Source organism: Myotis brandtii, unplaced genomic scaffold, assembly GCF_000412655.1.
Source record: "Myotis brandtii unplaced genomic scaffold, ASM41265v1 scaffold517, whole genome shotgun sequence".
NCBI lineage: Eukaryota > Metazoa > Chordata > Mammalia > Chiroptera > Vespertilionidae > Myotis > Myotis brandtii.
This window is the reverse complement of record NW_005369706.1, coordinates 735,018-759,009: the sequence shown is the minus strand read 5'-3', so window position 1 is coordinate 759,009 and position 23,992 is coordinate 735,018. Positions and strand designations below refer to the sequence as shown.

The 23,992-nt window shown below is 56.5% G+C and overlaps 2 protein-coding genes across 4 annotated transcripts in view; one reads left to right on the top strand and one right to left on the bottom strand.

The window, feature by feature from the left end:
• Positions 1-6: 6 nt before the first annotated feature.
• On the top strand, positions 7-16,988 carry KCNH3 (potassium channel, voltage gated eag related subfamily H, member 3). The gene is made up of 15 exons (XM_005877331.2): positions 7-102; positions 1,528-1,761; positions 2,219-2,353; positions 3,557-3,690; positions 4,126-4,369; positions 4,712-4,869; positions 5,095-5,302; positions 8,919-9,191; positions 9,501-9,700; positions 10,050-10,299; positions 13,469-13,686; positions 14,365-14,687; positions 15,155-15,261; positions 15,856-15,932; positions 16,020-16,988. Exons 1-15 carry the CDS (start codon positions 27-29, stop codon positions 16,614-16,616), a joined length of 3,234 nt encoding a protein of 1,077 aa, XP_005877393.1. The 5' UTR covers positions 7-26; the 3' UTR covers positions 16,617-16,988.
• Position 16,989: 1 nt separating this feature from the next.
• The window catches only part of MCRS1 (microspherule protein 1), a 9,976-nt gene continuing 2,973 nt past the window's right edge, over positions 16,990-23,992 (bottom strand). For all 3 annotated transcript variants that reach the window (XM_005877318.2, XM_014548613.1, XM_005877319.2), the window contains 11 exons: positions 23,461-23,619; positions 23,205-23,314; positions 22,219-22,327; positions 21,729-21,867; positions 18,982-19,057; positions 18,611-18,639; positions 18,400-18,492; positions 18,186-18,268; positions 17,923-18,010; positions 17,559-17,686; positions 16,990-17,437 (listed from right to left, as the gene is read on the bottom strand). In XM_005877318.2, coding sequence (XP_005877380.1) covers positions 17,351-17,437; positions 17,559-17,686; positions 17,923-18,010; positions 18,186-18,268; positions 18,400-18,492; positions 18,611-18,639; positions 18,982-19,057; positions 21,729-21,867; positions 22,219-22,327; positions 23,205-23,314; positions 23,461-23,619 — 1,101 coding nt within the window. In that variant the 3' untranslated portion in view covers positions 16,990-17,350. The remainder of the gene's footprint in view (positions 17,438-17,558; positions 17,687-17,922; positions 18,011-18,185; positions 18,269-18,399; positions 18,493-18,610; positions 18,640-18,981; positions 19,058-21,728; positions 21,868-22,218; positions 22,328-23,204; positions 23,315-23,460; positions 23,620-23,992) is intronic.

Here is a 23,992-nt window from a genome sequence, read left to right as displayed (position 1 = left end):
GGGGCGGGCGGCCACGGCTGCCTAAGATGCCGGCCATGCGGGGACTCCTGGCGCCGCAGAACACCTTTCTGGACACCATCGCCACGCGCTTCGACGGCACGCGTGAGTCCTACCCTCGGCCCGATGGCCCCTGAACGAGCGGTCCCCTGCCCGGGGTTCCGCGAGTCCCGCACCCAGCATCTCGGTTGGCCGCCCTCCTGCTCGCACCCTCCCTCCTTCCCGCTCCGCCCCCCACCTGCCCCAGCTGGTAGCTGAGACCTCCGTCTCCTTCCAGACACCGATTCCCCTCACCCCCTCCCGCCCCCAAGGTTTAGAATCAACTCTGACCCAGGCCAGGAAAACGGCTAGAAGCCTCCGGGTTTGGGGCGTGGGGTGCCGTCTGTTTGCCGAGGCGCGACCCCAACCCAGTCAGTCTTGCCCATCCCGTCGCTGGATCTGGCGCGTTCCCACCCACTACCTTCTGCCTTCGCACTGGCGGGATAGCCGGTGAGGCGAGGGCTCAAAAACAAGGTTTAGACAAGAGGTTCGCAAACGGAGATAGAGTCGGTGGGACTCAGGAGTGCACCGCTTGGCCAAGCTCACCTGACCTCCAAACCCACGGAGTCCACTAGCCCCCAAAGGTAGATTTGGAGGCTACCAACAAGCCTGGGGAAGTTTGGAGAAGGCGACCAGAGCGTCTAGAAGATTGTGGGTTCCTGAGGTCTGAGCACAGGGAAGATCATGGCAGCCCCTCCCCTCTCCTCCTTCCTCATGCTCGCCCCCAGCGGGGCTTCCCATCTCCCTGCCTGGCGCCCTCCATGGTCTCCTGTTCCTGATAGAAAGCCGGTGGGAGCCCTTCTGTGAGCGTCCCCCCCACCCCAGGCTTCTCCATCTGCGTTGCTGTGTGCTTGGCTCCTGCTGATTCAGCACCCCCCACTTCCCAGTACATTTCTGGCTCCAGACTCCATATTCAGCTACCATTCTTACACACTCATTCTCGGTCACATTCATTCATTCCTGAGCCAGGGCACCCAGCTGGGGCTCAAACAGGGCAGAATGGATGGTGGCCTGGACAGCCTCTCAGTCCAGTGGGAGGAGCCACAGAGCCAAATTGGTGCCTAGCTGGTGAGTGAGCCTAGCAGAGGTAGGGTGGGGCTGAGGCTGGCCTGCAGCTGGTGCTGTGGTCCTCCTTTCAGCCTCCCCAAACCCACCTCTTGCCCCAAGCTGCTCAGGGCACACTCCAGAGGGCACAGTGCCCACACAGGGCTGCATTCACCAACCTCAGTGTTCATATGTGCTGATTCTCAAATGCACCCATACACACACTGCAAAGAGTGGGGCACTGATACAGGTGACACACTCATTCCTGTTCATAAACAGTTCCTGCCTGACCCTGTCCACACCCCCAACACACACACACACACACACACACACACACACACACACGATTCCTGGGTTTTATGACGCCCACCTTTAATGGAAAGAAGGGGTGTGGTGGACCCTGAACCTCTTTGTCCCATGCTTCCTCTGAGAGATGCTCTCTTGCAGACAGTAACTTCGTGCTGGGCAATGCCCAGGTGGCGGGGCTCTTCCCTGTGGTCTACTGCTCTGATGGCTTCTGTGACCTCACGGGCTTCTCCCGAGCTGAAGTCATGCAGCGGGGCTGTGCCTGCTCCTTCCTCTATGGGCCAGACACCAGTGAGCTCGTCCGCCAGCAGATCCGCAAGGCCCTGGACGAGCACAAGGAGTTCAAGGCAGAGCTGATCCTTTACCGGAAGAGTGGTGAGGGGCCACCTGGCACCTCTTCCGTTTCCCCCAGACTGGCACCCACCCCATCCTTTGTGCCTCCTTTCCATTCTCATCTTCTCCATCTCCCCATCTCATCCTAACTTCCCACATACCCACCTCCTCTTCCTCCACCCACCCCATCCCTGGCCGTCCTCTCTTCCATCCTCACCCCGTCCTTAGCCTCCATTCAGTTTCCCATCTTGGGTTCCCCACCCCAGCAGGAAAGTGTCCCAGGGTCAGTAGGACAGATCTGTGAACACACATGTCTGACAGTCATCCCTGCTCTCCCTTGCTTTCTACCACCCTGTTCCATCAAAACCTGTCCTAGATGGAGCAGGCGGCTGCTGCCCTCCCAGGGTCCTGCTGTGTCTCGCCGTGGGTGTCAGCGGAGCCTCTGTCACCTTGGGCAGGTGGAGAATGGGAGCGGGGCTGAGTCTGTCTTTGTGCCCAGGGCTCCCATTCTGGTGTCTGCTGGATGTGATACCCATCAAGAATGAGAAAGGGGAGGTGGCCCTCTTCCTGGTCTCTCACAAGGACATCAGTGACACCAAGAGCCGAGGGGGCCCTGACAAATGGAAGGAGACAGGTAGGTGCCTGTGGGGCCATTGATTTAATGTCTGTGGCTGGGGTGTTGGTCACCTCAGGCCTGAGCTTGTGGATGCCCCACCCATTTACACTTGTTGGCTCCCACTCTGCTGGCTGAGAGGCCTGTGCTGTTCTCCGCTCCACATGGCCCGGAATGGAAAGCCTGTTTCCAAGTAGACTGGTGGGTATACAGTTGGAGTATTTTGAAGTTTTGTTATTATTAATCCTCACCTGAGGATATTTTTTCCATTGATTTTTTTCTTTTTTTAGAGAGAGAGTGGAAGGGAGGTAAGGAGGGAGAGGGGAGACAGAGAGGCAGAGAGACGGAGAGAGAGAAACATTGATGTGAGAGACACACATTGATTGGTTGCCTCCCACATGTGCCCCAACCAGGGCCAGGCATCGACCCTGTAACCCAGGTATGTGCCCTTGACCAGGAATTGAATCCAAGACCTTTAGGTGCATGGGGCAATGCTCTACCAACTTAGCAACACCAGCCAGGGTGTATGGTTGGAGTTTTGAAGTCAAACTTAGTAAAAAACTGAAAGCAAACTCCACTAGTGCCTGTGAAGTTCCATTTTCTGACCAATTAGTGAGGCTGAGCACAACCCCCAGCCCCCGGGCCTTTTCCTCACATGTCTGACTGGAGAGCCCTGGCCAAAGCCCTCCTGTAAGTCCTCCCAGGGCTGGGAAGGCCCTTAGACAGCTCACCGAGCTGTCACCCGAACCTGCTCCAAGGCCTCTCTGCCACTTGGGGGTGTTGGGTAGTCTCCATTCCTCATCCCCCACCCCCACCCCTGACTCAGCCTCTCCACAAGGTAAGTCCTCGGTGGTCCCTGCGCCTGGACCCTGGAGCCCTTCTCTGAGCTTCTGCAGCTCTGCCTCATGGCCTCTGCTTGCTCTGCACGCCCCCCACCCCAGGAACCACCTCTCCCCTCTGTTCCCTGGCCTTTCCCTGTGGAGAGCCTCTCCTGCCTTGCCTTGGTCCACACCTCCTTCTCCTTCAAGCCGGCACTGGGTGTCTCAGCACCTGTAGGATTGCCCTTTGCCGGGGGTGCAAGTGATTCTAGGAAGTGAGGCATGCCAGAGCCTCCAACTCTGAACAGACTAGTCAATGAGCCAGACCTGTCCATGGGCCAGCACCTAGTGTCTTACACCCAAGACCATTCCACCATCGTCCTCATGGGCCCCTCTTCTTTTGCAGGTCGTGGCCGGCGCCGATATGGCCGGGCAAGAGCCAAAGGCTTCAATGCCAACCGGCGGCGGAGCCGGGCTGTGCTCTACCACCTGTCTGGGCACCTGCAGAAGCAACCCAAGGGCAAGCACAAGCTCAATAAGGTGGATTGAGCACTAGGGTGTGTGTCTGGGGGTTGGGCCAGGGTAGGGACAGGCTGAGGAAATGGAGGGGGCAACTGAGAATGTCCAGGGGACCACATAGGCCCCACCAGTACTTTGGGATTGTGACTGAGGGAGGGACTGTCATATGCATGATCCATCGAAAATATAGAGGAGAGTCTTGGCCCTGGGGTCAGATGGGCTTTTTGGCTCAATCATGGCTCCTCCCCTAAACAGCTGTGTGACCTTAGCTAAGTCACTTGACCTCCCTAATCCTCAGTCTTCTGCTCTATAATGTGGGGACTCGAATGCCTATGTCAGAGGTTACTTTGAGAATGCAGAGAGGGAAAGAAGATGGATGCCTGTCCTGGACCCTATCCAAACTCAGCCTGTACCAATTTCCTGTCATCCTGCCTGGACCCGCCCTGTCTCACTCAGAAGGTGTTTGGGGAGAAGCCAAACTTGCCTGAGTACAAGGTAGCCGCCATTCGGAAGTCACCGTTCATCCTGCTGCACTGTGGGGCACTGAGGGCCACTTGGGACGGCTTCATCCTGCTCGCCACCCTCTATGTGGCTGTCACTGTGCCCTACAGCGTGTGTGTGAGCACAGCCCGGGAGCCCAGCGCCGCCCGCGGCCCCCCCAGCGTCTGTGACCTGGCAGTGGAGGTCCTCTTCATTCTTGGTAGGTGCCCTCTGTGCCTCCCACCCAACCCCGTGCCAGGTGCCCCTTGGGCTTTCATGGGGATAGTCTGCATGGCTCCAGTGCCCCGGGCCCTCCTCCTGTGGGCTTTGAAATCAGACCGAGGTTCCACATGTGTCTCTGCCACTAACGGGTTATGTGACCCTGAGCCAGCCAGAGCCTCGCCAAGCCTCAGTTTCTTTCTCCATCAAATAGGCCTAGCAATGTTCACCTTTTAGAGTTACTACAGGTCAAGGACCCAGGATAGTGTCAGATACTGAGCTGGTGCCCAGTAAAGCGTGGCTCCTCCCCACCCTGAAACAAGTCCCACCCGACATTCCACAGACATCGTGCTGAATTTCCGAACCACGTTCGTGTCCAAGTCGGGCCAGGTGGTGTTTGCCCCCAAGTCCATCTGCCTCCACTACGTTACCACCTGGTTCCTGCTGGACGTCATTGCAGCCCTGCCCTTTGACCTGCTACATGCCTTCAAGGTCAACGTGGTCAGTGTGGCTGGGCAGGGTGGGTTTTGGGGTGGGACAGTGGGGGCTGGCCCAGGAGTGACCTTCCCCCCCCCACCTCAGTACTTCGGGGCCCACTTGCTGAAGACTGTGAGGCTGCTGCGCCTGCTGCGCCTGCTCCCGCGGCTGGACCGGCTGGGCAGGGGGGGTTTTGGGGTGGGACAGTGGGGGCTGGCCCAGGAGGGACCTTCCCCCCCCCCACCTCAGTACTTCGGGGCCCACTTGCTGAAGACTGTGAGGCTGCTGCGCCTGCTGCGCCTGCTCCCGCGGCTGGACCGCTACTCGCAATACAGTGCTGTGGTGCTGACCCTGCTCATGGCTGTGTTTGCCCTGCTCGCCCACTGGGTGGCCTGCGTCTGGTTCTATATTGGCCAGCAGGAGATTGAGAGCAGCGCGTCTGAGCTGCCTGAGATAGGTACAAGAGGCTGGGATGGGAGGGGGGCATTCGAGTGTGCATACATATGTGTCCAGGAGTGTGTCTACTCGAGTGTATGTGTGTCAGGGAAGTATGAATGCATGTATCTCTGTCAGGGCATGTTTTCGAGCCGGTCAGAGATGTGTAGAAGTGTGTGTGTGTGCTTGTATGTGTGCGTCACAGCAACATGTGTGCAAGTAGACGTGTGTTTGAGAAAAATGTGGGGGTGGTATGTGTGTGAGTGTGACAGAGCTATCACCTCACAGTAGGCCTGTTCTCCGGCAGCTGGGCATTGTGGAGAAAGCCTGGTGGGCTGCCTGGAGGAGTCTTATTCACCCATAATGACCTTCTTGTGGCCAAACTTTTATCACATTCTTCAAGCCCCTGCCTAGTTGGAGAAGGCTGTGCAGGGAGCCAGTGTCCTCCAGGGTTCCTCTGATGCCTGGCACTTTCCTGCCACCTCCTCTGAAGCTCATCCCCCAACATCTCGGCTCCTAAGCCTTATTCCCCATTCTTGTCACCTCCAGGCTGCATCTCTCTCGGCTGCTTCTCAGCCCTCCTCCAGCCTAAAACTCGGTCTTTTTCCACATCCCACCAGTGTCTTCACTCTCCTTCATTTCACCTCCACTTTCACAACTCCTCCCTCAGCTTGCCTCCCACTCACATCTTAACTCCTGCTAGGAGAGCTTCCAGCTCTACTTCTCATCCCAAAACGTCACCCGAAATGTCATCCAGCGGGTCACAGCGATCTTCTGGGTCCAAACCCTCATCCTCTTGAAGTCCCTGTAGCACCTGACCCTGCCAAACACACTCCTGCGAAATGTTCTGCCCCTCTGCCCTGGGCTGGCCTCCTCCTACTCCAGCCCCTCAGCTCCGAGCTTTCCTCAGATCGCTCCCCTCTCACTTGTTCTCCCTTGCAGTTCCCCTGGCGTCACTACGTGGACATCTCAACTTCCATTTTTTCTCTCTGACGCCAAACCATTCTGTCCCAACCTTTTCTAACTCGCCATGCTTGCAGCTCCAAAATGTAACACCCCAGTCTTCCTCCCCGCCCTCCAGCCCTCCAGTGACCTCCAGTGCTGGCCTTTCGCACCAGTTCCCAGTCAGTGGTAAGAGATCAGCTGCTCAGACAGCCTGTCATGACTGTCCACTCCTCGGTGGGAGCCAGGTTGGCCTTAGAAACCTACTCGGATCAGTTCCCAGGGATGAGGAGGCTCCTGTGAATGCTCTCTCCTTCTCCAGCCCGGAGAGACCCACGTGAGGTCCAGAAGGCCCACCTGGACATTTCCCAAGCCCTGGAGTCACTGAGCACACAGGTGCTCCAGGCAGTGTCAGCTCCTTGGCGCCTGCCCTTCCCAGAGTGGGGCTGTGTGGAGGCTGCTCAGGGTTCAGACGGCCATTCAGTGAACATGTAGTCAGAGGGCCAAGAGATGGATAACGGGGACACAAAGCGCTGACCCCAAAGTGGGCTGAGACACCAAATTCCTGGGTCCGCCCCTCCATCCCCAAAGGGGACCCAGGCACCCTGGGCTTTAGTCCATGTAGCTCTTTTGTCCTGGCGACTTCACAGGGGCTAAGGAGCCGACATTGGTAACACTGTTGGCTCCCAGAGGGCTCTGAGTCCACCAGGGAGAGCCTGGTGATGTGGGGGGCTGGCGGATTGTTTTGTAGATAGACATGGCCATTCTTGTACCCTTGAACCTTAAGTTGCAGAGTACTTTTGTCCTATTTGGGGCTGGTACTAGTTCACATCTGGGTTGTTTCCAAGTTCTTCGGGTCATCACCTCCACCTTCTTTCTCCAGGGAAACTACCCCAACCTGGGCTGGAGTCACACCAGACCTCCCAAAGTCCAGCCCTGCTGGCCCCGCTCTGTCTGCAGGAGGCACCTTCCTGTGGCTTCCTGGCCATGGTTCCCCTGGTCCATGGCCCGTGGTGTGGACACAGGATTCCTGCCCCAGATTCCCATGAGCCCAGTGGAGATGGGCTGGATTTTCAAAAGACTGTGCTAAGTACTGAGGGACTCTCTCAGGGCAATTCACAGTATAAAAGTCACCAGCCTCAGGAACAGACTCTGCTGGCCTGACTCCCATATGGAGGCCCAGGCCAAGGTGAAGAGGGGCACCTCTCCACCCTCCCCTGTGCTCCTGCTTCTTTCCCCTTGCCCCCCCCCTCACCTGGCCACTGGCTTCACCCTCAGGGCCCAACTAATGACTGAAAAGTTTTGCATGCTCCCCTGCGTTCTCACAGAACACCTCAATTAACAGGAGGGGGAATCTCACCTTGGCTCAGGCCTTCTCACAACCCCCCAAATTTCTTGGCCCGGAATTTGATGCCCCAGTGTGAACCCCCATCTAGCTAAGCCGAGTGGCTTGCCTGTACTTGTTTCCATCTTGAGATTTTGCTTATGCCTTTCCCTAGACCAGGAATGACCTCCCCCACCTCAGTTTCTTTGTATCAAAACTCTATCCATCCTCTGAGACCAAGGACAAATGTCTCCTCTTCCAGGAAGCCTTCTAGCCGTAGCCCATAGCATGTTGGTTTGAGCCCCGTCGTGTGGCACTCGGGCCTTGTGTAACTCTGAGATGTAGCTCCTACCCTGCAGGAAGCTCCCATGGGTCCCCGCAGCTCCTGGCCTCTGCAAAGGGTTGCCAAATGAATGAATGGGTGGGTAGGTGAGAGGGGGAGAGCTGGGATCATGGGGGCGGGGGCAAGATGTATAAGGTGTTGGGGAGAGTGTGGAGCAGGGGGTCTAGGGTGTGTTGAGGTGGGAGGGGGCAGGTGCATGTGAAGAGGTAGGTCCCACTGCTCCCACCTCCTGCCAAGGGAAGCCCAGAGAATGGGGTTGATGGGGAAACTGGGATGATCTTTAGCCTCCACCCAGCCTGCCAGGCTGGTCTGTGTCTGCATGTGTGCTGAGGGCCTCTGCATGTGCACAGGTGCCTGCCTGCCTGTGGCCTTTGAGTGTCCTCACCCATGTGCTTGTATCCATGCGAGTGTGTCCCCTCCTCAACCTGGGCACCAGTGTGCAAGCACCTGTGTAGCCTTGTCTATCTCCCAAGTGCTCACTGGCCTTCTCTGTGTGAGTGGCGTGGCTGTGCCTCTGCGAACGTGCTCACATGTGTGTGCCCTTGTCCTCCTGCCTGTGGGGAGCACGTGTATAGCCTTGGTGGTGTTCATGTGCATATCCATGTCGCTGTGCTTGAGAACATGTGTGTGAAGTTGAGTGGTGTGTGTGGTTGTGTGGAGAGATGAGGCAAGTTCAAAGATGAGTGGACAGGGCAGAGGAGGTGGCCTCACCCATCCAGCCCTGGGAACAGTGGTCTGGGGTTAGTGCCAGGTGTGGGGAGAGGGTACAGTGCTCCTGACTCCATCCTCGGCACCAACAGACTCCAGCTGGGGAGATGGCAGCCTCAGCCTCAGCCTCGTGTGCTCGTCTTGCTGAGGGCTGAGGGGATGGAGAGGAGAGCACTGGGCTGGCAGAGGAGGAAGGTGGAGGGAAACCATGGCATAGATCTGTATCCACATGTCCCCCACCCCGGGGCTACCAGCAGGCATACCTGCACCCACAGCCTGGCTTGCTGTCCTGCTGACTTGGGCCCCCTGCCCCCTTCCCAGGCTGGCTGCAGGAGCTGGCCCGCCGACTGGAGACCCCCTACTACCTGGTGGGCCGGAGCCCAGCTGCAGCGAACAGTTCTGACCAGAGTGACAACTGCAGCAGCGAGGCCAACAGGACGGGGCTGGAGCTCCTGGGCGGCCCGTCCCTGCGCAGTGCCTACATCACCTCCCTCTACTTCGCACTCAGCAGCCTCACCAGTGTGGGCTTCGGCAACGTGTCTGCCAACACGGACACGGAGAAGATCTTCTCCATCTGCACCATGCTCATCGGGGGTGAGGCCTGCCACGCTCTGGGACGCGCCCAGACTTCTGGCCCCAGGTGGCCCCTCCCTCTCCACCTCTCCCAGGTTCCCACGGGTCTTCCCAGAAGTTCTTCTGTTTTAGGGGCCCAAGGACCTTGAGGCCAAGGCCGGGAGAGCCCACTTGGCTGCAGGCCTCCATCCACCCAGCACAGCCCGTGCCTTTCCCAGGAGCCTGTGGAGGACGAGGGGGGGCGGGGCGGGACAGACGTGCGCAGCCTGGTGTCGGTCAGGCTGGGCCAGGCCAGTCCTGGAGGTGACCCCCTCTCACCACCCTCCCCAGCCCTGATGCACGCGGTGGTGTTTGGGAACGTGACGGCCATCATCCAGCGCATGTACGCCCGCCGCTTTCTGTACCACAGCCGCACCCGCGACCTGCGCGACTACATCCGCATCCACCGCATCCCCAAGCCCCTCAAGCAGCGCATGCTCGAGTACTTCCAGGCGACCTGGGCCGTGAACAACGGTATCGACACCACAGAGGTGCGCAGGCCTCCAGGCTGGCCCTTCTAGCCTTTGCTCCTTCAAGGGGTGTGCACTTGGTCTAAAATTCTCAGGAGTGGGCTGGGAGGCCAGGAATGCAGAATTCTGGTCTCCCCGCCTCCGCTCTCTCCTGGGGGACTGCAGCATGGGGCAGAGGGCAGCCAGGAAGGTTTGGAGGCCCCTCTCCACTCTTGTTAGGTCTGGAGGAGGAGAGCTGGGCTGCTCATGGTGGGAACAAAGTGGCTGAGAGGGAGGCAGAGCGCCCCTCAATGACCAGTCCCTGTGGGGCAGGTTGGAGGCTGCCTCCCTTTTTGCCACCCCATCCCTCCCCTCTGCTCCCCACCTGCAGCTGTTGCAGAGCCTTCCTGATGAGCTTCGAGCAGACATTGCCATGCACCTGCACAAGGAGGTCCTGCAGCTGCCCCTGTTTGAAGCGGCAAGCCGCGGCTGCCTGCGGGCACTGTCCCTGGCCCTGCGGCCCGCCTTCTGCACGCCGGGCGAGTACCTCATCCACCAAGGCGACGCTCTCCAGGCCCTCTACTTCGTCTGCTCCGGCTCCATGGAGGTGCTCAAGGGTGGCACCGTGCTTGCCATCCTAGGTTTGTGAGGGTGGGGGAGAGGGCTTGTGGGAGGCAGATGGCCCCGTGTGCAGAAAATCCAGAGAGGGGACCCAGGCAAGACCACCTGGAGAGACAGCCAGGATGGAGCCAGGAGCAGCCATGGAGCCCTGGGAAAAGCTCAGCGTGGGCCTGGTGACCATAAGGTGGCAACACAAGGAGGGGGAACCGATTTAGAGGGTGTCAGAGGCCAGAATGAGTGGAGGACCAGTCAGTCTGTCGTATATGATGGGACATGGGTGAGCAGCACTTTCTGACAAGGAAGAAATTCAAACGCTGAGGATTTAAGTGCTGGAGAGTGTTCAGGAAGGGCTGGGGAAGCGAGGAATGGACATTATCTTTGTGGGCCTCCCACCACCATTAGGCTGGGGAGAGAGGAGATGCTACTCTCCCAGGGCAGATGACAGCCAGCCCAGGGCCTTGAGGGATGACAGCAGAGCTCAGAAGCAGCATGTATACTCCTTTCTTGGAAAAGGAGAGGTGAAAAGGGGAAAAGGAAAGGATCCACACCTAGACAAGGAAGAAGAAGTTGCAGTTATGGAATCAGCATCATAATAGTGCTGACACCAGGGTCTCACAGCGGGGCCAGCTTGCACCTTCCTCTCAAGCAAACCTCAAAACCCTGGGGGAGGAAGTGGTGTTATTCCTATTTTACATAGAAGGAGACAAAGGTTCCCAGATGTTGATGAACTGACAGGCTGGCTTAGAACTTGTCTACCCAACTTGAGACCTCAGACTTAGTACGCTGTGCTACCAGGCGCTCTGCTCTGTGGAGACGGCACCGAAGAAAGGGCTTTGTTTCAGGATGCCCTGACGTGCAGCACATCTGGGCATCCGGGAAACACGGGCTGCACGGCACCTGGGCTGTGAGAGGCTGCCAGCAGTGACCTCAGAGGGCCTTGCACACGGGAAAGGCCTGGATGGAAAGGAGGTGGCACCCTAACCACGGCTGAATCCTCAAGCAGCCAAGCACTTGTAGACTCACTGTGTGGACAGGGGATGCCCGGAGCAGCTGAGGTGTGTACTAATCTGGAGAATCAGGATGACCAGATGCCCGCAGCTACTATGTGTCCATCCTCTCTCCCTCGAGGAGGAAGATGTTCCGACAGGAAACAGGTCTTGGAACTGAGAGAGGCGAGAGGCTGCTTCACCCTTCACCTTGTGTCATTCATGAGTTTGGCTTCTGGGCCAGATGCCGTTTGTGCCAGGACTCTGAGCAGACGGAGTTAATGGCTGCTCACATGTGTCTGTCCGTCCTTGAGAACTTGTGGGGAACTGGAGAGATTCACAAGGGTGAAAAGACAGATTTTGATCATTGCAGACTGGTCACCCCAAAGCAAGATTGTCAAGTGGATTATTAAACAGATGGCTTCAGCCTGCATCAAGGAAGCAGTGTGGCTGGGAGCTGGCATGAGTCCTGCAAGAACATCTCTTCACTGATGCCAGGCACCAGATCTCAGAATAGCCACGTTCAGAATTGAGACGGAGCCTCAAGAATGACCACCGCCTTCCCCCGAGCCGTTGCCTCCAGAATGTCCCCAGCACCAGGACTTACTTCACCTTTGACCCATCCTGTCCCTGCCCATATGTTCCAAATGAACCGTTTCTTCTGTTGACTTGGCCGCTGTGGGTGCCCAGAGAATGCGATTCCCTGTAACCTGGTTCGCTGCTTTGCCTTCATCCCACCTCCCACCTGCTTCCTTAGTTGAACATCCAGTGCCTCCTGCCTGCTCCTGGCAGCTAAGGCTCACCGTGCATCTAGCAATGTCAACTTCAGCCCCTTCCTCTGTGTATGAACTAACAGCTAAGCATGTGCAAACTCCATTGCGGGGGAGGAAGAAGGCAAGCCAAAGAGGTGGGTTGGACTATGGTGTCAGGAGGATCTTGATGAGCTTGAGCGGGAGGCTCTGCTGAGCTGCCAGCCTGGAGGGTGGTCGCTGGTCCCTGAGACCAGTGGCACAAAACTCTGTCCTTGCTCCTGTCCTGTTTCTCATTTTTATCTCACCTCCTGGATGAAGACAAGAAATATACACATATTCTATTTCCAGATGACATACATGAGGAGAGAGAGCTCATTCATCAGATGATCACATTGAGATCCAAACAGCTCTCAGAAGGAACCAGAAGGATGGCCTGATACCAAGAAAATAAGATTTAACAGTGATGCATTCTAGTTTAAGTTTGAGCAAAAGTCCATGAACATTTAGCGTTGTGCTGGCAGCATGAGGCAGCCCACGGCGCGGGTGGCAGTGATCCACCTTCCTGAAGGATAAGGAAACACTTTCTAATCTGTGAACTGACTGGCTGTGGGTTGAGCTGGCTTGTGAGGACAGTGGGTGCTCTGTCCAATCCCGGTGGCACGCCATCCCTGTTGGAAGGATCTACAGGGGACGCTTGTGGGCAGGGGAGGAAGGGAAAGGAATTTTGATTGATGGCCTATTCAGGCACTTTATCTCCACTAACTTACTTAATCTTCACCACTTTTCTGTTCGGAGACACCGCATTTCATTGATTCTAAGACATACATTTTTCCCCTCCGTTTAACATTTCTGAGATTGGGATACAGATTTACAATCTGTCAGCCAGGTGGCAGAGTCAGCAGGTGGTGGGAAACCCTTCGTTGACACCTGCTGGTCAGATCAGGAAAGCACCGCAGCCTCAGCTCCATGCGGATCTATTGCAGAGACCAGGCGTCAGGGCTGGAAGGACATGAGCCTGGCATTTCCACTGTGCCACATGGGCACTGACCTGCCGGCTCCACACTGTTCCCGGATAAGCTACCCCCGAATCACCTGTGAGGCCGGAAAACTGTCGGATCGTAGGGTCTCCCGTAGATACTCTGATTCTGTAGATAGGAACGGGGCCTGGGAGTCTGACTTTTAACTGTCCCAGAGCATGCTGACTCCCGGGAAGGCTGGGAGCCACTAGAATTGGTGACTGCTCTCTGGTCTCAGGTAAAATTTGGATGTGTGTCAGCAAAGTGGCTTTGATCCCGTGTGTGCAGCACCTGGGTCACAGTGCTGTCCTGGCCCCACAGAGGGGGGCCAGCTGGAAAGCCCTCAGCCCATGATGAAAGCTCAGCAGCCTCCATTTGACTTCCCTCCATAGAGGCCGAGGGGCGGGCTCACTGACCTCTGCTTCCTCTCCCCAGGGAAGGGAGATCTGATCGGCTGTGAGCTGCCCCGGCGTGAGCAGGTGGTCAAGGCCAATGCCGACGTGAAAGGGCTGACGTACTGCGTCCTGCAGTGTCTGCAGCTGGCTGGGCTGCACGAAAGCCTGGCACTGTACCCCGAGTTTGCCCCACGCTTCAGCCAGGGCCTCCGAGGGGAGCTCAGCTACAACCTGGGTGCTGGCGGAGGCCCCACGGAGGTGAGGATGCTGGGTATGTGCATGGAAGAGGCTGGGGTGCCAGGGAGCCTGGTGAGGTGAGCAGAGGCTGGGGTTTTTGGAGGTGCTGTGTTAGTACATGGCCTGGACGAACACTCCCCGCACATGGTAGGGGTCTACACTCTCCCTGCCCCTTCACACCCACACTCTGTCCTTTAGAGCCCAGCCATGCTCAGCCACTGCGCCCAGTTTTCCTGGCCCATCTGAGACAGCCTGGCCTCCAGAGTGAGGTCTTAGGGGAGGGCCGCCGAGCCCACTGGTACCAGAAAAGGAGCCTGTTGGCCAAAGAGGAAGGATGGTGTCACAGGGCAGGGCAGCGGCTACACACAGCCACCAGGCCACCTCTGAAGAAAGCCCTGCATCTGTCCTACTTCTTCACCATGAAATAAAACTGCTCAGAGGGGCATTTGAATTTTCCTGACTTATGTCACAAATTCCAAACCAGTTTTTAGTACTATGTTCTCTTAGATAGTTCAGTTAGCCTAAGGGACCAAGCCACACTTGGCTAGAATTTTGAGGGGCTTAGTGGCTTATGGTGACAGCAGGAAAGCAGCCCTTCCCTCCCCCAAGTGAGCTTCCTCCTCAGAAGGGTGAGGTCAGGGTGGGGGAGGTGAATGGAGCGTAAGGTAAGCCCAGTTCCCTGGCCCCCACTGTTCCCAGGCGGACACCAGCTCCCTGAGTGGCGGCGACACCCTCATGTCCACACTGGAGGAGAAGGAAACAGATGGGGAGCAGGGCCCTGCGGCCTCACCAGCCCCAGCTGATGAACCCTCCAGCCCCCTGCTGTCCCCAGGCTGCACCTCCTCATCCTCCGCCGCCAAGCTGCTGTCCCCGCGCCGAACCGCACCCCGGTCCCGTCTAGGTGGCAGAGGGCGGCCAGGTAGGGCAGGGACTGAAGCTGGCCCCTCTGCACACCCTCGGAGCTTAGAGGGGCTGCAGCTGCCCCCTGTGCCATGGAATGTGCCCCCGGATCTGAGCCCCAGGTGAGCAGGCGCTGGGCCACTGCCCTTCGGCAGAGATAGTGCTGATAGGACCAGGGCCCCGGCCACTCACACCCCTGCCCTGGGTGCCCCTCCCTCCATCCTAACCCTCCCAGCCTCCTCCATTGACTTGTGTAACTTTCCTTGACTCCTTCGTTTCCCAGCTGCCCCCCACCCCCCCATTCATATAAGTACACACTCTAACCGACTCCGCCTCTGGAGTTCCCATACCTCCCATTCAGAACTCAGCTCAGAACTCTCCTGCTGTTTCATGTGTCAATCTTGGATCCCCAGTGAAACTGCAATCTCCTAGAAGGGACATCTCATATTACCTTTCTCTTGGGGTCCCAAGCCCCCTGTCCCGGCTCCAGGGTCCTGTAACTTCTATATGAGGACACTGGGGTATCTTGTCCCAAGAAACACCGCAGTGGCTACCTGTCGATTTACTGTCCTGGTGCCTGTGTCCACAGGGTAGTAGATGGCATTGAGGATGGCTGTGGCTCCGACCAACCCAAATTCTCCTTCCGCATGGGGCAGTCTGTCCCAGAATGTAGCAGTAGCTCCTCCCCTGGACCAGGTACTGGGACCCGGTGCTTGGGGGAAGGTTGGCAGGGCACTCCCTTTGCCCTGTGACCCTCTGAGAAACCAACAGGATACAGAGGTTGCCTAGAAGCCCTCCTCCCCTCACCCACTGCATGGTATGGGCAGGGAGTTTGGTGGTTAAGACCAGCACCTTGGTGTTGGAGGGTGGCTGGGAACGGGGTTTGGAGCTCTGCTGTCAGCTCTCTAGCAGTGTGACCTTGGTTCTCGCCTCAGCTTCCGGTCTGTAAAATGGTTGTGTGCACACTAAATAAGATAATGTTGCTAAGATCCCTAGCACATCTTTTGGCTCACTGGCAGGGTAGAGGGCTGAGGCAGAGTTAAAAATGGCCCCCAGCCAAGCCATGCAGCCCTGGGTGTGGACCAGGTAATGAGCTCCCAGGAGCGTCCATGTCCCTGGAGGACAGAACAAGAGACAGGCACAGAAAGCAGCTTCCCGGGGAGAAGGCAGGGGGCAGGGTGTCCGAGGTCCCCTGGCAGTTTGGGCAGAATTCATTAACTTGGGCCCTTTCTGTACTAACTGGGGCAGAGGCCTGGACCCTGGCTAGTAACCTCCTCCTACGGTCCACAGAGAACAGCCTGCTTACCCTCCCCCTCGGACCCAGTGAGGCGAGTAACACAGACACGCTGGACAAGCTTCGGCAGGCTGTGAGTGAGGGGAAAGGGGAGGGGGGCAGGGAGACTGCTGTTGTGTAGGTCCTGACTCCACTGACCTTCCCTCTTCCCTCCGTGAAGGTGATGGAGCTGTCTGAGCAGGTGCTGCAGATGCGGGAGGGACTGCAGTCCCTACGCCAGGCCGTGCAGCTCCTCCTGGCACCCCACAGGGAGGGCCCATGCCCTCAGGCGTCAGGAGAGGGGCCAGGCCCAGCCAGTACCTCTGGACTCTTGCAGCCTCTGTGTGTGGACACCGGGGTATCTTCCTACTGTCTGCAGCCACCAGCTGGTTCTGTCTTGAGTGGGACCTGGCCCCACCCTCGTCCGGGGGCCCCTCCCCTCATGGCACCCTGGCCCTGGGGTCCCCCAGCATCTCAGAGCTCCCCCTGGCCTCAAACAACAGCTTTTTGGACCTCCACCTCTGACTCAGAGCCACTGGGCTCAGGAGAACTCTGCCCAGAGCCTAGCACCCCCGGCTCGCCGCCTCCTGAGGAAGAGGCTAGGACTGAGCCCCTGGATCCTGTGAGCCAGGCCGAGGCTGCCAGCACTGGAGAGCCCCCGCCAGGGTCAGGGGGCCTGGCCTTGTCCTGGGAACCCCACAGCCTGGAGATGGTGCTTATTGGCTGCCATGGCCCTGGCACGGTCCAGTGGACCCAGGAAGAAGGCACAGGGGTCTGACTGCCAGCACCAGAACTCATTGTTGCCAGACATGCTGCCATTTGCTGCTTTGCCCAACCTCGGGATAGAGGAAGGGCGGCAGCCACCCCCAGGGACTCCGGGCTGCCTGCTGGCTCAGGGCAGGAGCCTGAGAGCCAAGGAAGGCCTGGCCCTGGGTTCTCATGGAGGGTGGGCTGGAGCCTCAGGGACAGGCCCCAGGCTAGTCGTCCTCTGGCCCCTTCTTGTGGGTCCCCCCTCAGCCTGCTCCTCTGACCTCCTTGTCTCCTTCTGGGAGACAGAGGCTGAGGCCAAGGAGGGGTTCTGCCATCCCCTGCATGTGCCCCTGACTCACCTGTCCCATATTTTTTATATTAAAAGGTAATAAAGAAACTACTTTGGAACTCAGTGCTTTTTACTTACAAAAGAAAAGTAATACAGTAAAAGTCTGAAGCTAATCAGCTGGAGACACAGGGATTAGGAGTCTGGGGAGAGGGGAAGGTGGTCTGCTGAGAGAAGGGGAGGGGCTCTGGCTCTAAGGGAGCTGCAGAGTCCCAGCCCCTAGGGGTTCCTGAGGGCCAGCCCCGTACCCTCTCTCCCCTGCCCCACCCCGGCAAAGGCTCAGATCAGTGGGCTGTCAGTTGGGTCTCTTGCTACCCACTGGTTTTTCCAGGAGCCCGGGTTCCCAGCTCTAGGTAGGGAGCTGGAATGGCAGGCGAAACTGAGGCCAGAAAGCCCATGGGTCCTGCCACCATGCCTCACTGTGGGGTGATCTTGGCAGCCTCAGCCCGGATAAGGGCAATGAGGTCCTGGTTGATGAGGAAGACGAATCGCAGGCTGGCAATCTATAGGCAGGAGAGAAGGGGGGCTGAGGACAGAGGTGGGACTGGAAGCCAGGCCCACATACTGGCTCACCACACCCCAGACAGGTCTCAATGTGGCCTCTCCACCTCCTTCCCAACTCACCTCCACCACGGAGTTATTGCTGAGGCGCCATTTGGAGCCACACAGCACTGGCCGTCCATCGATATAGATGGGCCGCCGACCTTCATTGGCAATGAAGAAATCACCGTTGTTTTTCAGTTTGATGACACCTATGGAACAGAGAAGAAAAAGAGGATGGTGTGGTGGGGGAAGACCAGAAAAGAGCCCAAAGCCCCCATGTACCCTCTCTGATTCTTGGGGGTGGGCTAGAAGGCACCCAGGATTCCCAAATTAGAGATCTTGAAAGGCCAGCTCATCCATGAGAGTTTCCACAGAGACCAAGCCCCAAGGCTGCAGAGGGCAGTGAGAAACCAGGAGAGACATCCTCACTGCTTCCTGTTGGTACCTTGCTTCCGGGAGATCTTCCAAGCTGGACCCTCCAGAGACAGGTCCACGTCAATCTGGTTATCCTTGGTTGCCCTCCCCAGGGTGATCTGGGGAAATGGAGCAGGTGAGGGCTAGCAGCTGAGGATTGGGGGATGGGTCCACACAGGCCAGGGAAAGATGAGAAATGAGGGACCAGACACAGAAAGGACATGAGGGGAAGACTGATGGAGAAGGGAAACAGGAGTGGGGAACGGGAATGGGATGGAGCTGGGCCTGCCTTACCTCTCTCGAGCGCATCAGGTACCGCACCATGCGGCCCCGTAGCACTGCCAGCGTCTGGTTGTCGAAGTCCGGAGAGCTCATGCCTGGGGGAGGAGCAGCTCGTGTGGGGGAGAGCCCACCCTTTAGGGCTACAGGGCAGAAGGCAGGGAGCCAGGGCACTGAGGGAAAGGAAGATGCACCTAGCCAGGCAATCCTGGTCCCCTGGCCTCCTCACCTGTGATGCTATCTACGAGCACCTGCCACTTATGCAATTCCTGTTCCAGCTGACGAATCTCTCGCTTCTGGCGCCGGTCAGCCACTGTCAGCTCTGGGGTGAGTTGGGGTGGTAAGGAGGGACACACCAAAGTCACTAGCACCTGGTACTGGTCCACTGTGTTCAGGCAGGAGCTTCCATCCCCTTACTGTTCCCACCAGAGCACACTCACCATGTTCCAGGACCTCATCTCGCATGTCCCTGGGAGGTGAGAAGAGAAGAATGAATGAGGTTCCACTTCCAGCTCACCTGCCATCACCATCAGGTACTCCTCGGCCCATTGGGACCTCCCTCAGCCAGTTAGCCCAGCGGCCCAGGAGGCTGCTTCTCTGGTCTCGGCCTAGCCTTCTTCCTGGGGAGCCTGGAGGTGTAAGGTGCTGTGGGAGTGTGAGGGTTGAGCAGAGAGACCAGGTGCCAATCGCTACAACTGGAGCTTGAGGCTGCACCTGGGCTGGGCTGTTCTCTGCAGCAGGAGCGGTAGGGCCAGGTACCTGAGCACTCTGCCCCAGGAGGACCACCCTGCCTGTGGGCCCAGCCACTCACTTGAGCTTACTGTCATCAATCAGGTCCTCTGCATCGGAGAAGTTCAGCACCTGGTCCCCCTTGGGCAGCGGCTGCACTGAACAAAGGACGGAGGGAGGGTCAGCACCGATGCTACTACTCAGCCTCCAGCTGCTGAGCAGACCACTGAACTGAGGGGACACACTGTAAAGACTGAGCCTGTGGGGTCAACTTCCTGCTGAAATGAACAAAGTTAATCCAACACCGGTAAGGAGTGCATGTCAGATTAGGCTGCTTGCTAATCTGGCACAAAGCAGGCCTGGGGTTAATGGAGGGCAGAGGCGCTTCTGCAAAGGGAAGGGAATTAAGTCTGACCTTTCGTGTGGGCTTTTTGGTGTGTGAAGGGCTCTCACACAGCCTTGAACTAAGTAGAGAAGGCACTGCTCTTAGTTCCATTTTACAGATGAGGAAATGGACACAGGAGGGAAGGTTCATCTATGAGACTCTAGTTTAGGACAGAACTAAGATTCAAGCTCTGCTTTCCTGATTCCAAACCCAAAAACCAAAGCATCACATGCTCCTGAACATTTTCTGCCGCCCTCAGCGAGGGGCTGAGGCACTAGCCCATTTAGAAAGGATGTGCTAGAAGGAGTTACCCGACCCTAACCAGTGTTTTTCAAACTGTGAGTCATACCGTGTTAATGAGTCGTGAAATTAGTTTCATTTTTTCCAAAAATGAGATGGAAATAGGATAATATCAGAGCCCATTAGATATGTTCAGGATAAATATTGTTTCATGAAAGTTTCTCAGTTTTTTTTCTAGTCAAAATGTGAAAGGGACCTGGGCCTCCAAAATCTGAGAACTGCTGCCTTAAGACTGGCTCTTCCCACAATTGCAAGTGTGTGTTCAGTAGCAGCTCCCACTAGCTAGTGGCTGTGAAACTGTCGGTTGAGGAGTTTGACAACACTGGGTGTCCTCACTCTCTGCCAAATGTTCCCTCTACCACCACACCGGCCTCCTAGGGTCAGACTGTGGGGAGATGGGTTGGGGTGGTCACTGCCACCAAGTCCCTCCCCCACCACAGCTGCCTGAAGTCCCACCAACCTAATATTCAATTGACTTAACAACTAAGCAGTGTACATTCCCTGTTCCTAAGGACTCCTAGCTCTAAATAGCAAAGAGAAATCAAATACCCACATAAGAACTCTTGGAGAGAAAAATTAAATCTTTAAGTTAGCAAATAAGTTTACACAAAATAACTTTCAAAACAGTGACAAAGGAGCTAGCTATAATAGCAAAAATAACTTTATCCAGTATCCATTCTCTCTGGGAATTCAGTGATATTTGGGCGGGAGGAAGCAGATTTGGATGCTGCAGGAATAAAGTGGGCTGCCTGCTGGGCACTAAATTCAGAGATCCTTAGGAAAGAATGATGGGCCTCCCCCTGACAAGATTTCCTAAAATCCTCTTGTAGGAATGTCTTTAAGTAGCCAGAGCTGCAGGCCCAGATGGTAAAGCGGTAAAGCGAAGGGCATGACCAAAGTTTCCTTTTCACGACAATGTGAACAACAATGTAGAAGGCAACGGGCAGTAACGTTAGGAAGAGCTGCGTGTGCTGCATTATGCAAGTCTGACGCTGAATCTCAAATCCAACCGAAGCGTTTCCTGCAGTTTAATCAGACTGCTTTCCTGATCTGTCACTAGGAGTGAGAGTTTTACTGCTGAGGGAAGAGATGGAGCAGGGAGCATTCTGGCCCTTGGGGAAGAAGGACAAAAGGACCGGATGTGAAGTCCCAGTGGGGGTTCTGAATGGCCCGAAGGCAGCCTGGCAGCACTGACTGTTGGTGGGAGGAGAGGCAGTGAGTGAAAGGTGAAGAGAGGGAAGGGCATCATCTCTTGGATGGGAAATGGGGAAGGGTGAGCAGTGAGGGGGATGTTCACATTTTGCTCATACCTGAATGTTATTCATGAAGATTATATTAACGTATTATTTATCCTATATAATAAAAGCCTAATATGCTAAGTGTCCTGTCATCTGGTTGGCTGGGCAACCAATCAAAGCGTAATACACTAATGATATGCTAAGGCTGCTCAACCGCTCGCTATGATGAGCACTGACCACCAAGGGGCAGTCGACCAGTCGAGCCAGTTTCGGCCCAACGGCAGAATGACCGGTCACTATGACGCGCACTGACCACCAGGGGGCAGACACTCAATGCAGGAGCTGCCCCCGGTGGTCAGTTTGCCTCCTACAGGGGGAGCACTGCTCAGCCAGAAGCTGGGCTCATGGCTGGCGAGTGCAGTGGCGGTGGTGGGAGCCTCTCCCACCTCCGTGGCAGCGCTAAGGATGTCTGACTGCCAGCTTAGGCCCGCTCCCCATGGAGTGGGCTTAAGCTCCGTTAGTCGGACATCCCTTGAGGGCTCCTGGACTGCAAGAGGGCACAGGCAAGGCTGAGGGACCCCCCAAGTGCATGAATTTCATGCACCGGGCCTCTAGTGTAATTATAAAATGCCAAAATCCAAACAAACAAAACCAGAAATGATAGACAAATAGCCATCTAGACATTTTGCCCAGGATTCCAAGCAATTTTGGCTGAAATTACCCTTGCCATGAAGCTGAAGACCGTTCCAGCTACTGTCCCTCCCTCTAGAAGGAAGTGGCTTTTGCTGCAAAGAGAGGTGAACCAGACACTGGGAGCCACTGAGGAACTACAGGGCACGTGAAGGCAACTGTGCTCAGAATACTCACACACGCAAACCCACTCTGCCAGTTCATGGGGCCAGTTACCTGTCTGGTCCTCCAGCAAGTAATACTGCTTCATGAGCTGCCAGTGGGCCTGCAGAGCCTTGGCGGTACGGGCCAGGTAGAAGGCATCAGGGTGTCTGTGCAGCAGGTCCTGGAAGGTCTCCAAGGTGGGCTGGCTGGTCTGAAGGGCAAGAAGCATGCTCTCTCTAGGCACCTAGGTTTTCTCACTCCTGCCTTTCCACCACACCCTTGCCCACCCCCAAGCCATTCCCACCAGGAGCCGGAAGAAGCTATGGCTGTCCAGGGAGCCGGGCTCGCCTCTTCCTGAGTACAAGGGTGTGTGGATCTGCACAAGCATGTCTCCAGCAGTGGGGTCTCCCCACATCGGTTTTCTAGTTCAGCGGTCACCAACTGGTGGTCTGTGGACCACTGGTGGTCCATGAGGTCCGAAAGGTTGATGACCGCTGTTCTAGTTAGTCCAGTTCCCACCCTGCCCAGCCCCTTCATCAACCTTACTAGCCCTCATCCTTACCGATCCCACTTTGCTGAGCAGCTGTTCCTCAGCCTTGCTGAACAGAGCCTTGCTCTGGATGGCGGCAATGGCCTCTGGGTGCAGCTGCCTCATGGCCTGGCAGGCCAGCCTAGGCAGGGAGGAGACAGGTCAGGACAGTGTTGAAGGGAGGCTGTTAAGCAATCTAAAGTTCCTATTTCCCCCAAAGCCTGCAGGTCTTTGAGATGCAGGACGAGAGGCTAGACCCTCAGTAGGAAGAGCCCAAGGCTTAGCATGGTCTCATGGGTTTGTCCAAAGTACGAACAGGCAACTCAAGAAACCAAGTCCCTGTGTTCAACCCAGTGAAGAGATTCAAAGACACAGCCGCTTGGGGCCAGTCCTGAGGAAGATCCTAAATCCAGCTGAGGCTCTCTCACCAAGACCTTTGTCCTTGGCCAAAGCTGCCACCCATTAGCCACTGCCCAGCACTTCCTCTTTCTCACACTGAGCCCTGCCTGTTTCCTGGTATATCAGGGCCATGGCTAAAGCTTAAGCAGTGCCAGCAGCTATGGAGTAGAAGACAGGTGTTAAGCATCCAAACAAATTTGGATGACATTAAATGAAGTAACTGAGGAGGAAGAGTGTGTGGTGCATGTGTGCACAAGTTTATTTGGAACTCAGGGTGCTAAAATTAGAAGGAATTGTGGGTGATCGGTGTGAAAAGGTTGGGAGGTGACTTGCCTCAAACCACAATGCACACAGTGGTGGAACCAGGGCTCCCCTCACTCATGTGGGTGTTTTCTCCTAGTCTATTTCCTTGACTTCTAGATCCCCTTGCCCCTGATATCAAGCCAGAACTAGCAGGGTTGGCAGCAGGAAGAAGCTTCCCTCTAAAGCCTGAGGATGCAAGGGCCCAGGAGCCCTGCCTCCCGGACCCCCTCTTTGGGCCCTTATACAATTCTCTTGTTCCAGGGGCCAAATTCTGGTATCCCCAGTACTTCTCCACTGCTGGAGCCAGCCCCACTCACTTGGAGATGACAGGATCGTAGAGCAGGGCGTACCAGCGCTCCTGGACTTCCCGAAGGGTGAAGCGGCAGCTGAACTTCACACCCAGGTGGACTGATGTCAGGTCATTGGTCTGCAAGGCCCCAGAGGGGTTTGCTTCAGCCTTACCGCTGGAAAGAAACCCTTCCCTTGCCACCCGCAGGGCACTACTGGGCTAGTTGGGGGACAACTGGAGGCTGGGGGAGAAAGAGTGCCAGGAAAACTGGTGGGAACCACTACCTGCAACACAGCGTTGATGAGCAGGAGGTCATCAGCAGGCTTCCAGCGGCCCAGATCCTTGGTCACCTGAAGTGGCTGTTTGCTCTTTTTTACTCGCTTGGTGATTCCAGGAGTGGGGGCTGGGCTGGGCGGCACAGGAGTGCTGGGGGCCTTGGACACCTGGGCAGAGGACAAGAACACAGTGAGCTCAAAGCCAGCATCAGGGCAGCTGGTCTTCAAGTGACAGCCCCAGCCCCACTCAACAATAAGCAGCATAGGCAGGGAGCTAGTTTTCTAATACCCGTTTCCACCAGAGCACTTCTACATAGTCCTTGACCATATGGGGTCTTTTCTTTGCTGGTGGCACCCCCAACCCCAGAGTGGAGGGTGGGTAGAGAGGATACCAGGAAAACACTCTTACTGGTACAGTGTCTGGGGCCAGAGCAATGCCACCTGGGGATTATTTTTACACCCAGCAATGCTGGGAACAGGCTGTCTGCTCCCAGAATAGATGCATGCTCCATGCCTCCCACACAGAATGTGATACAGGATG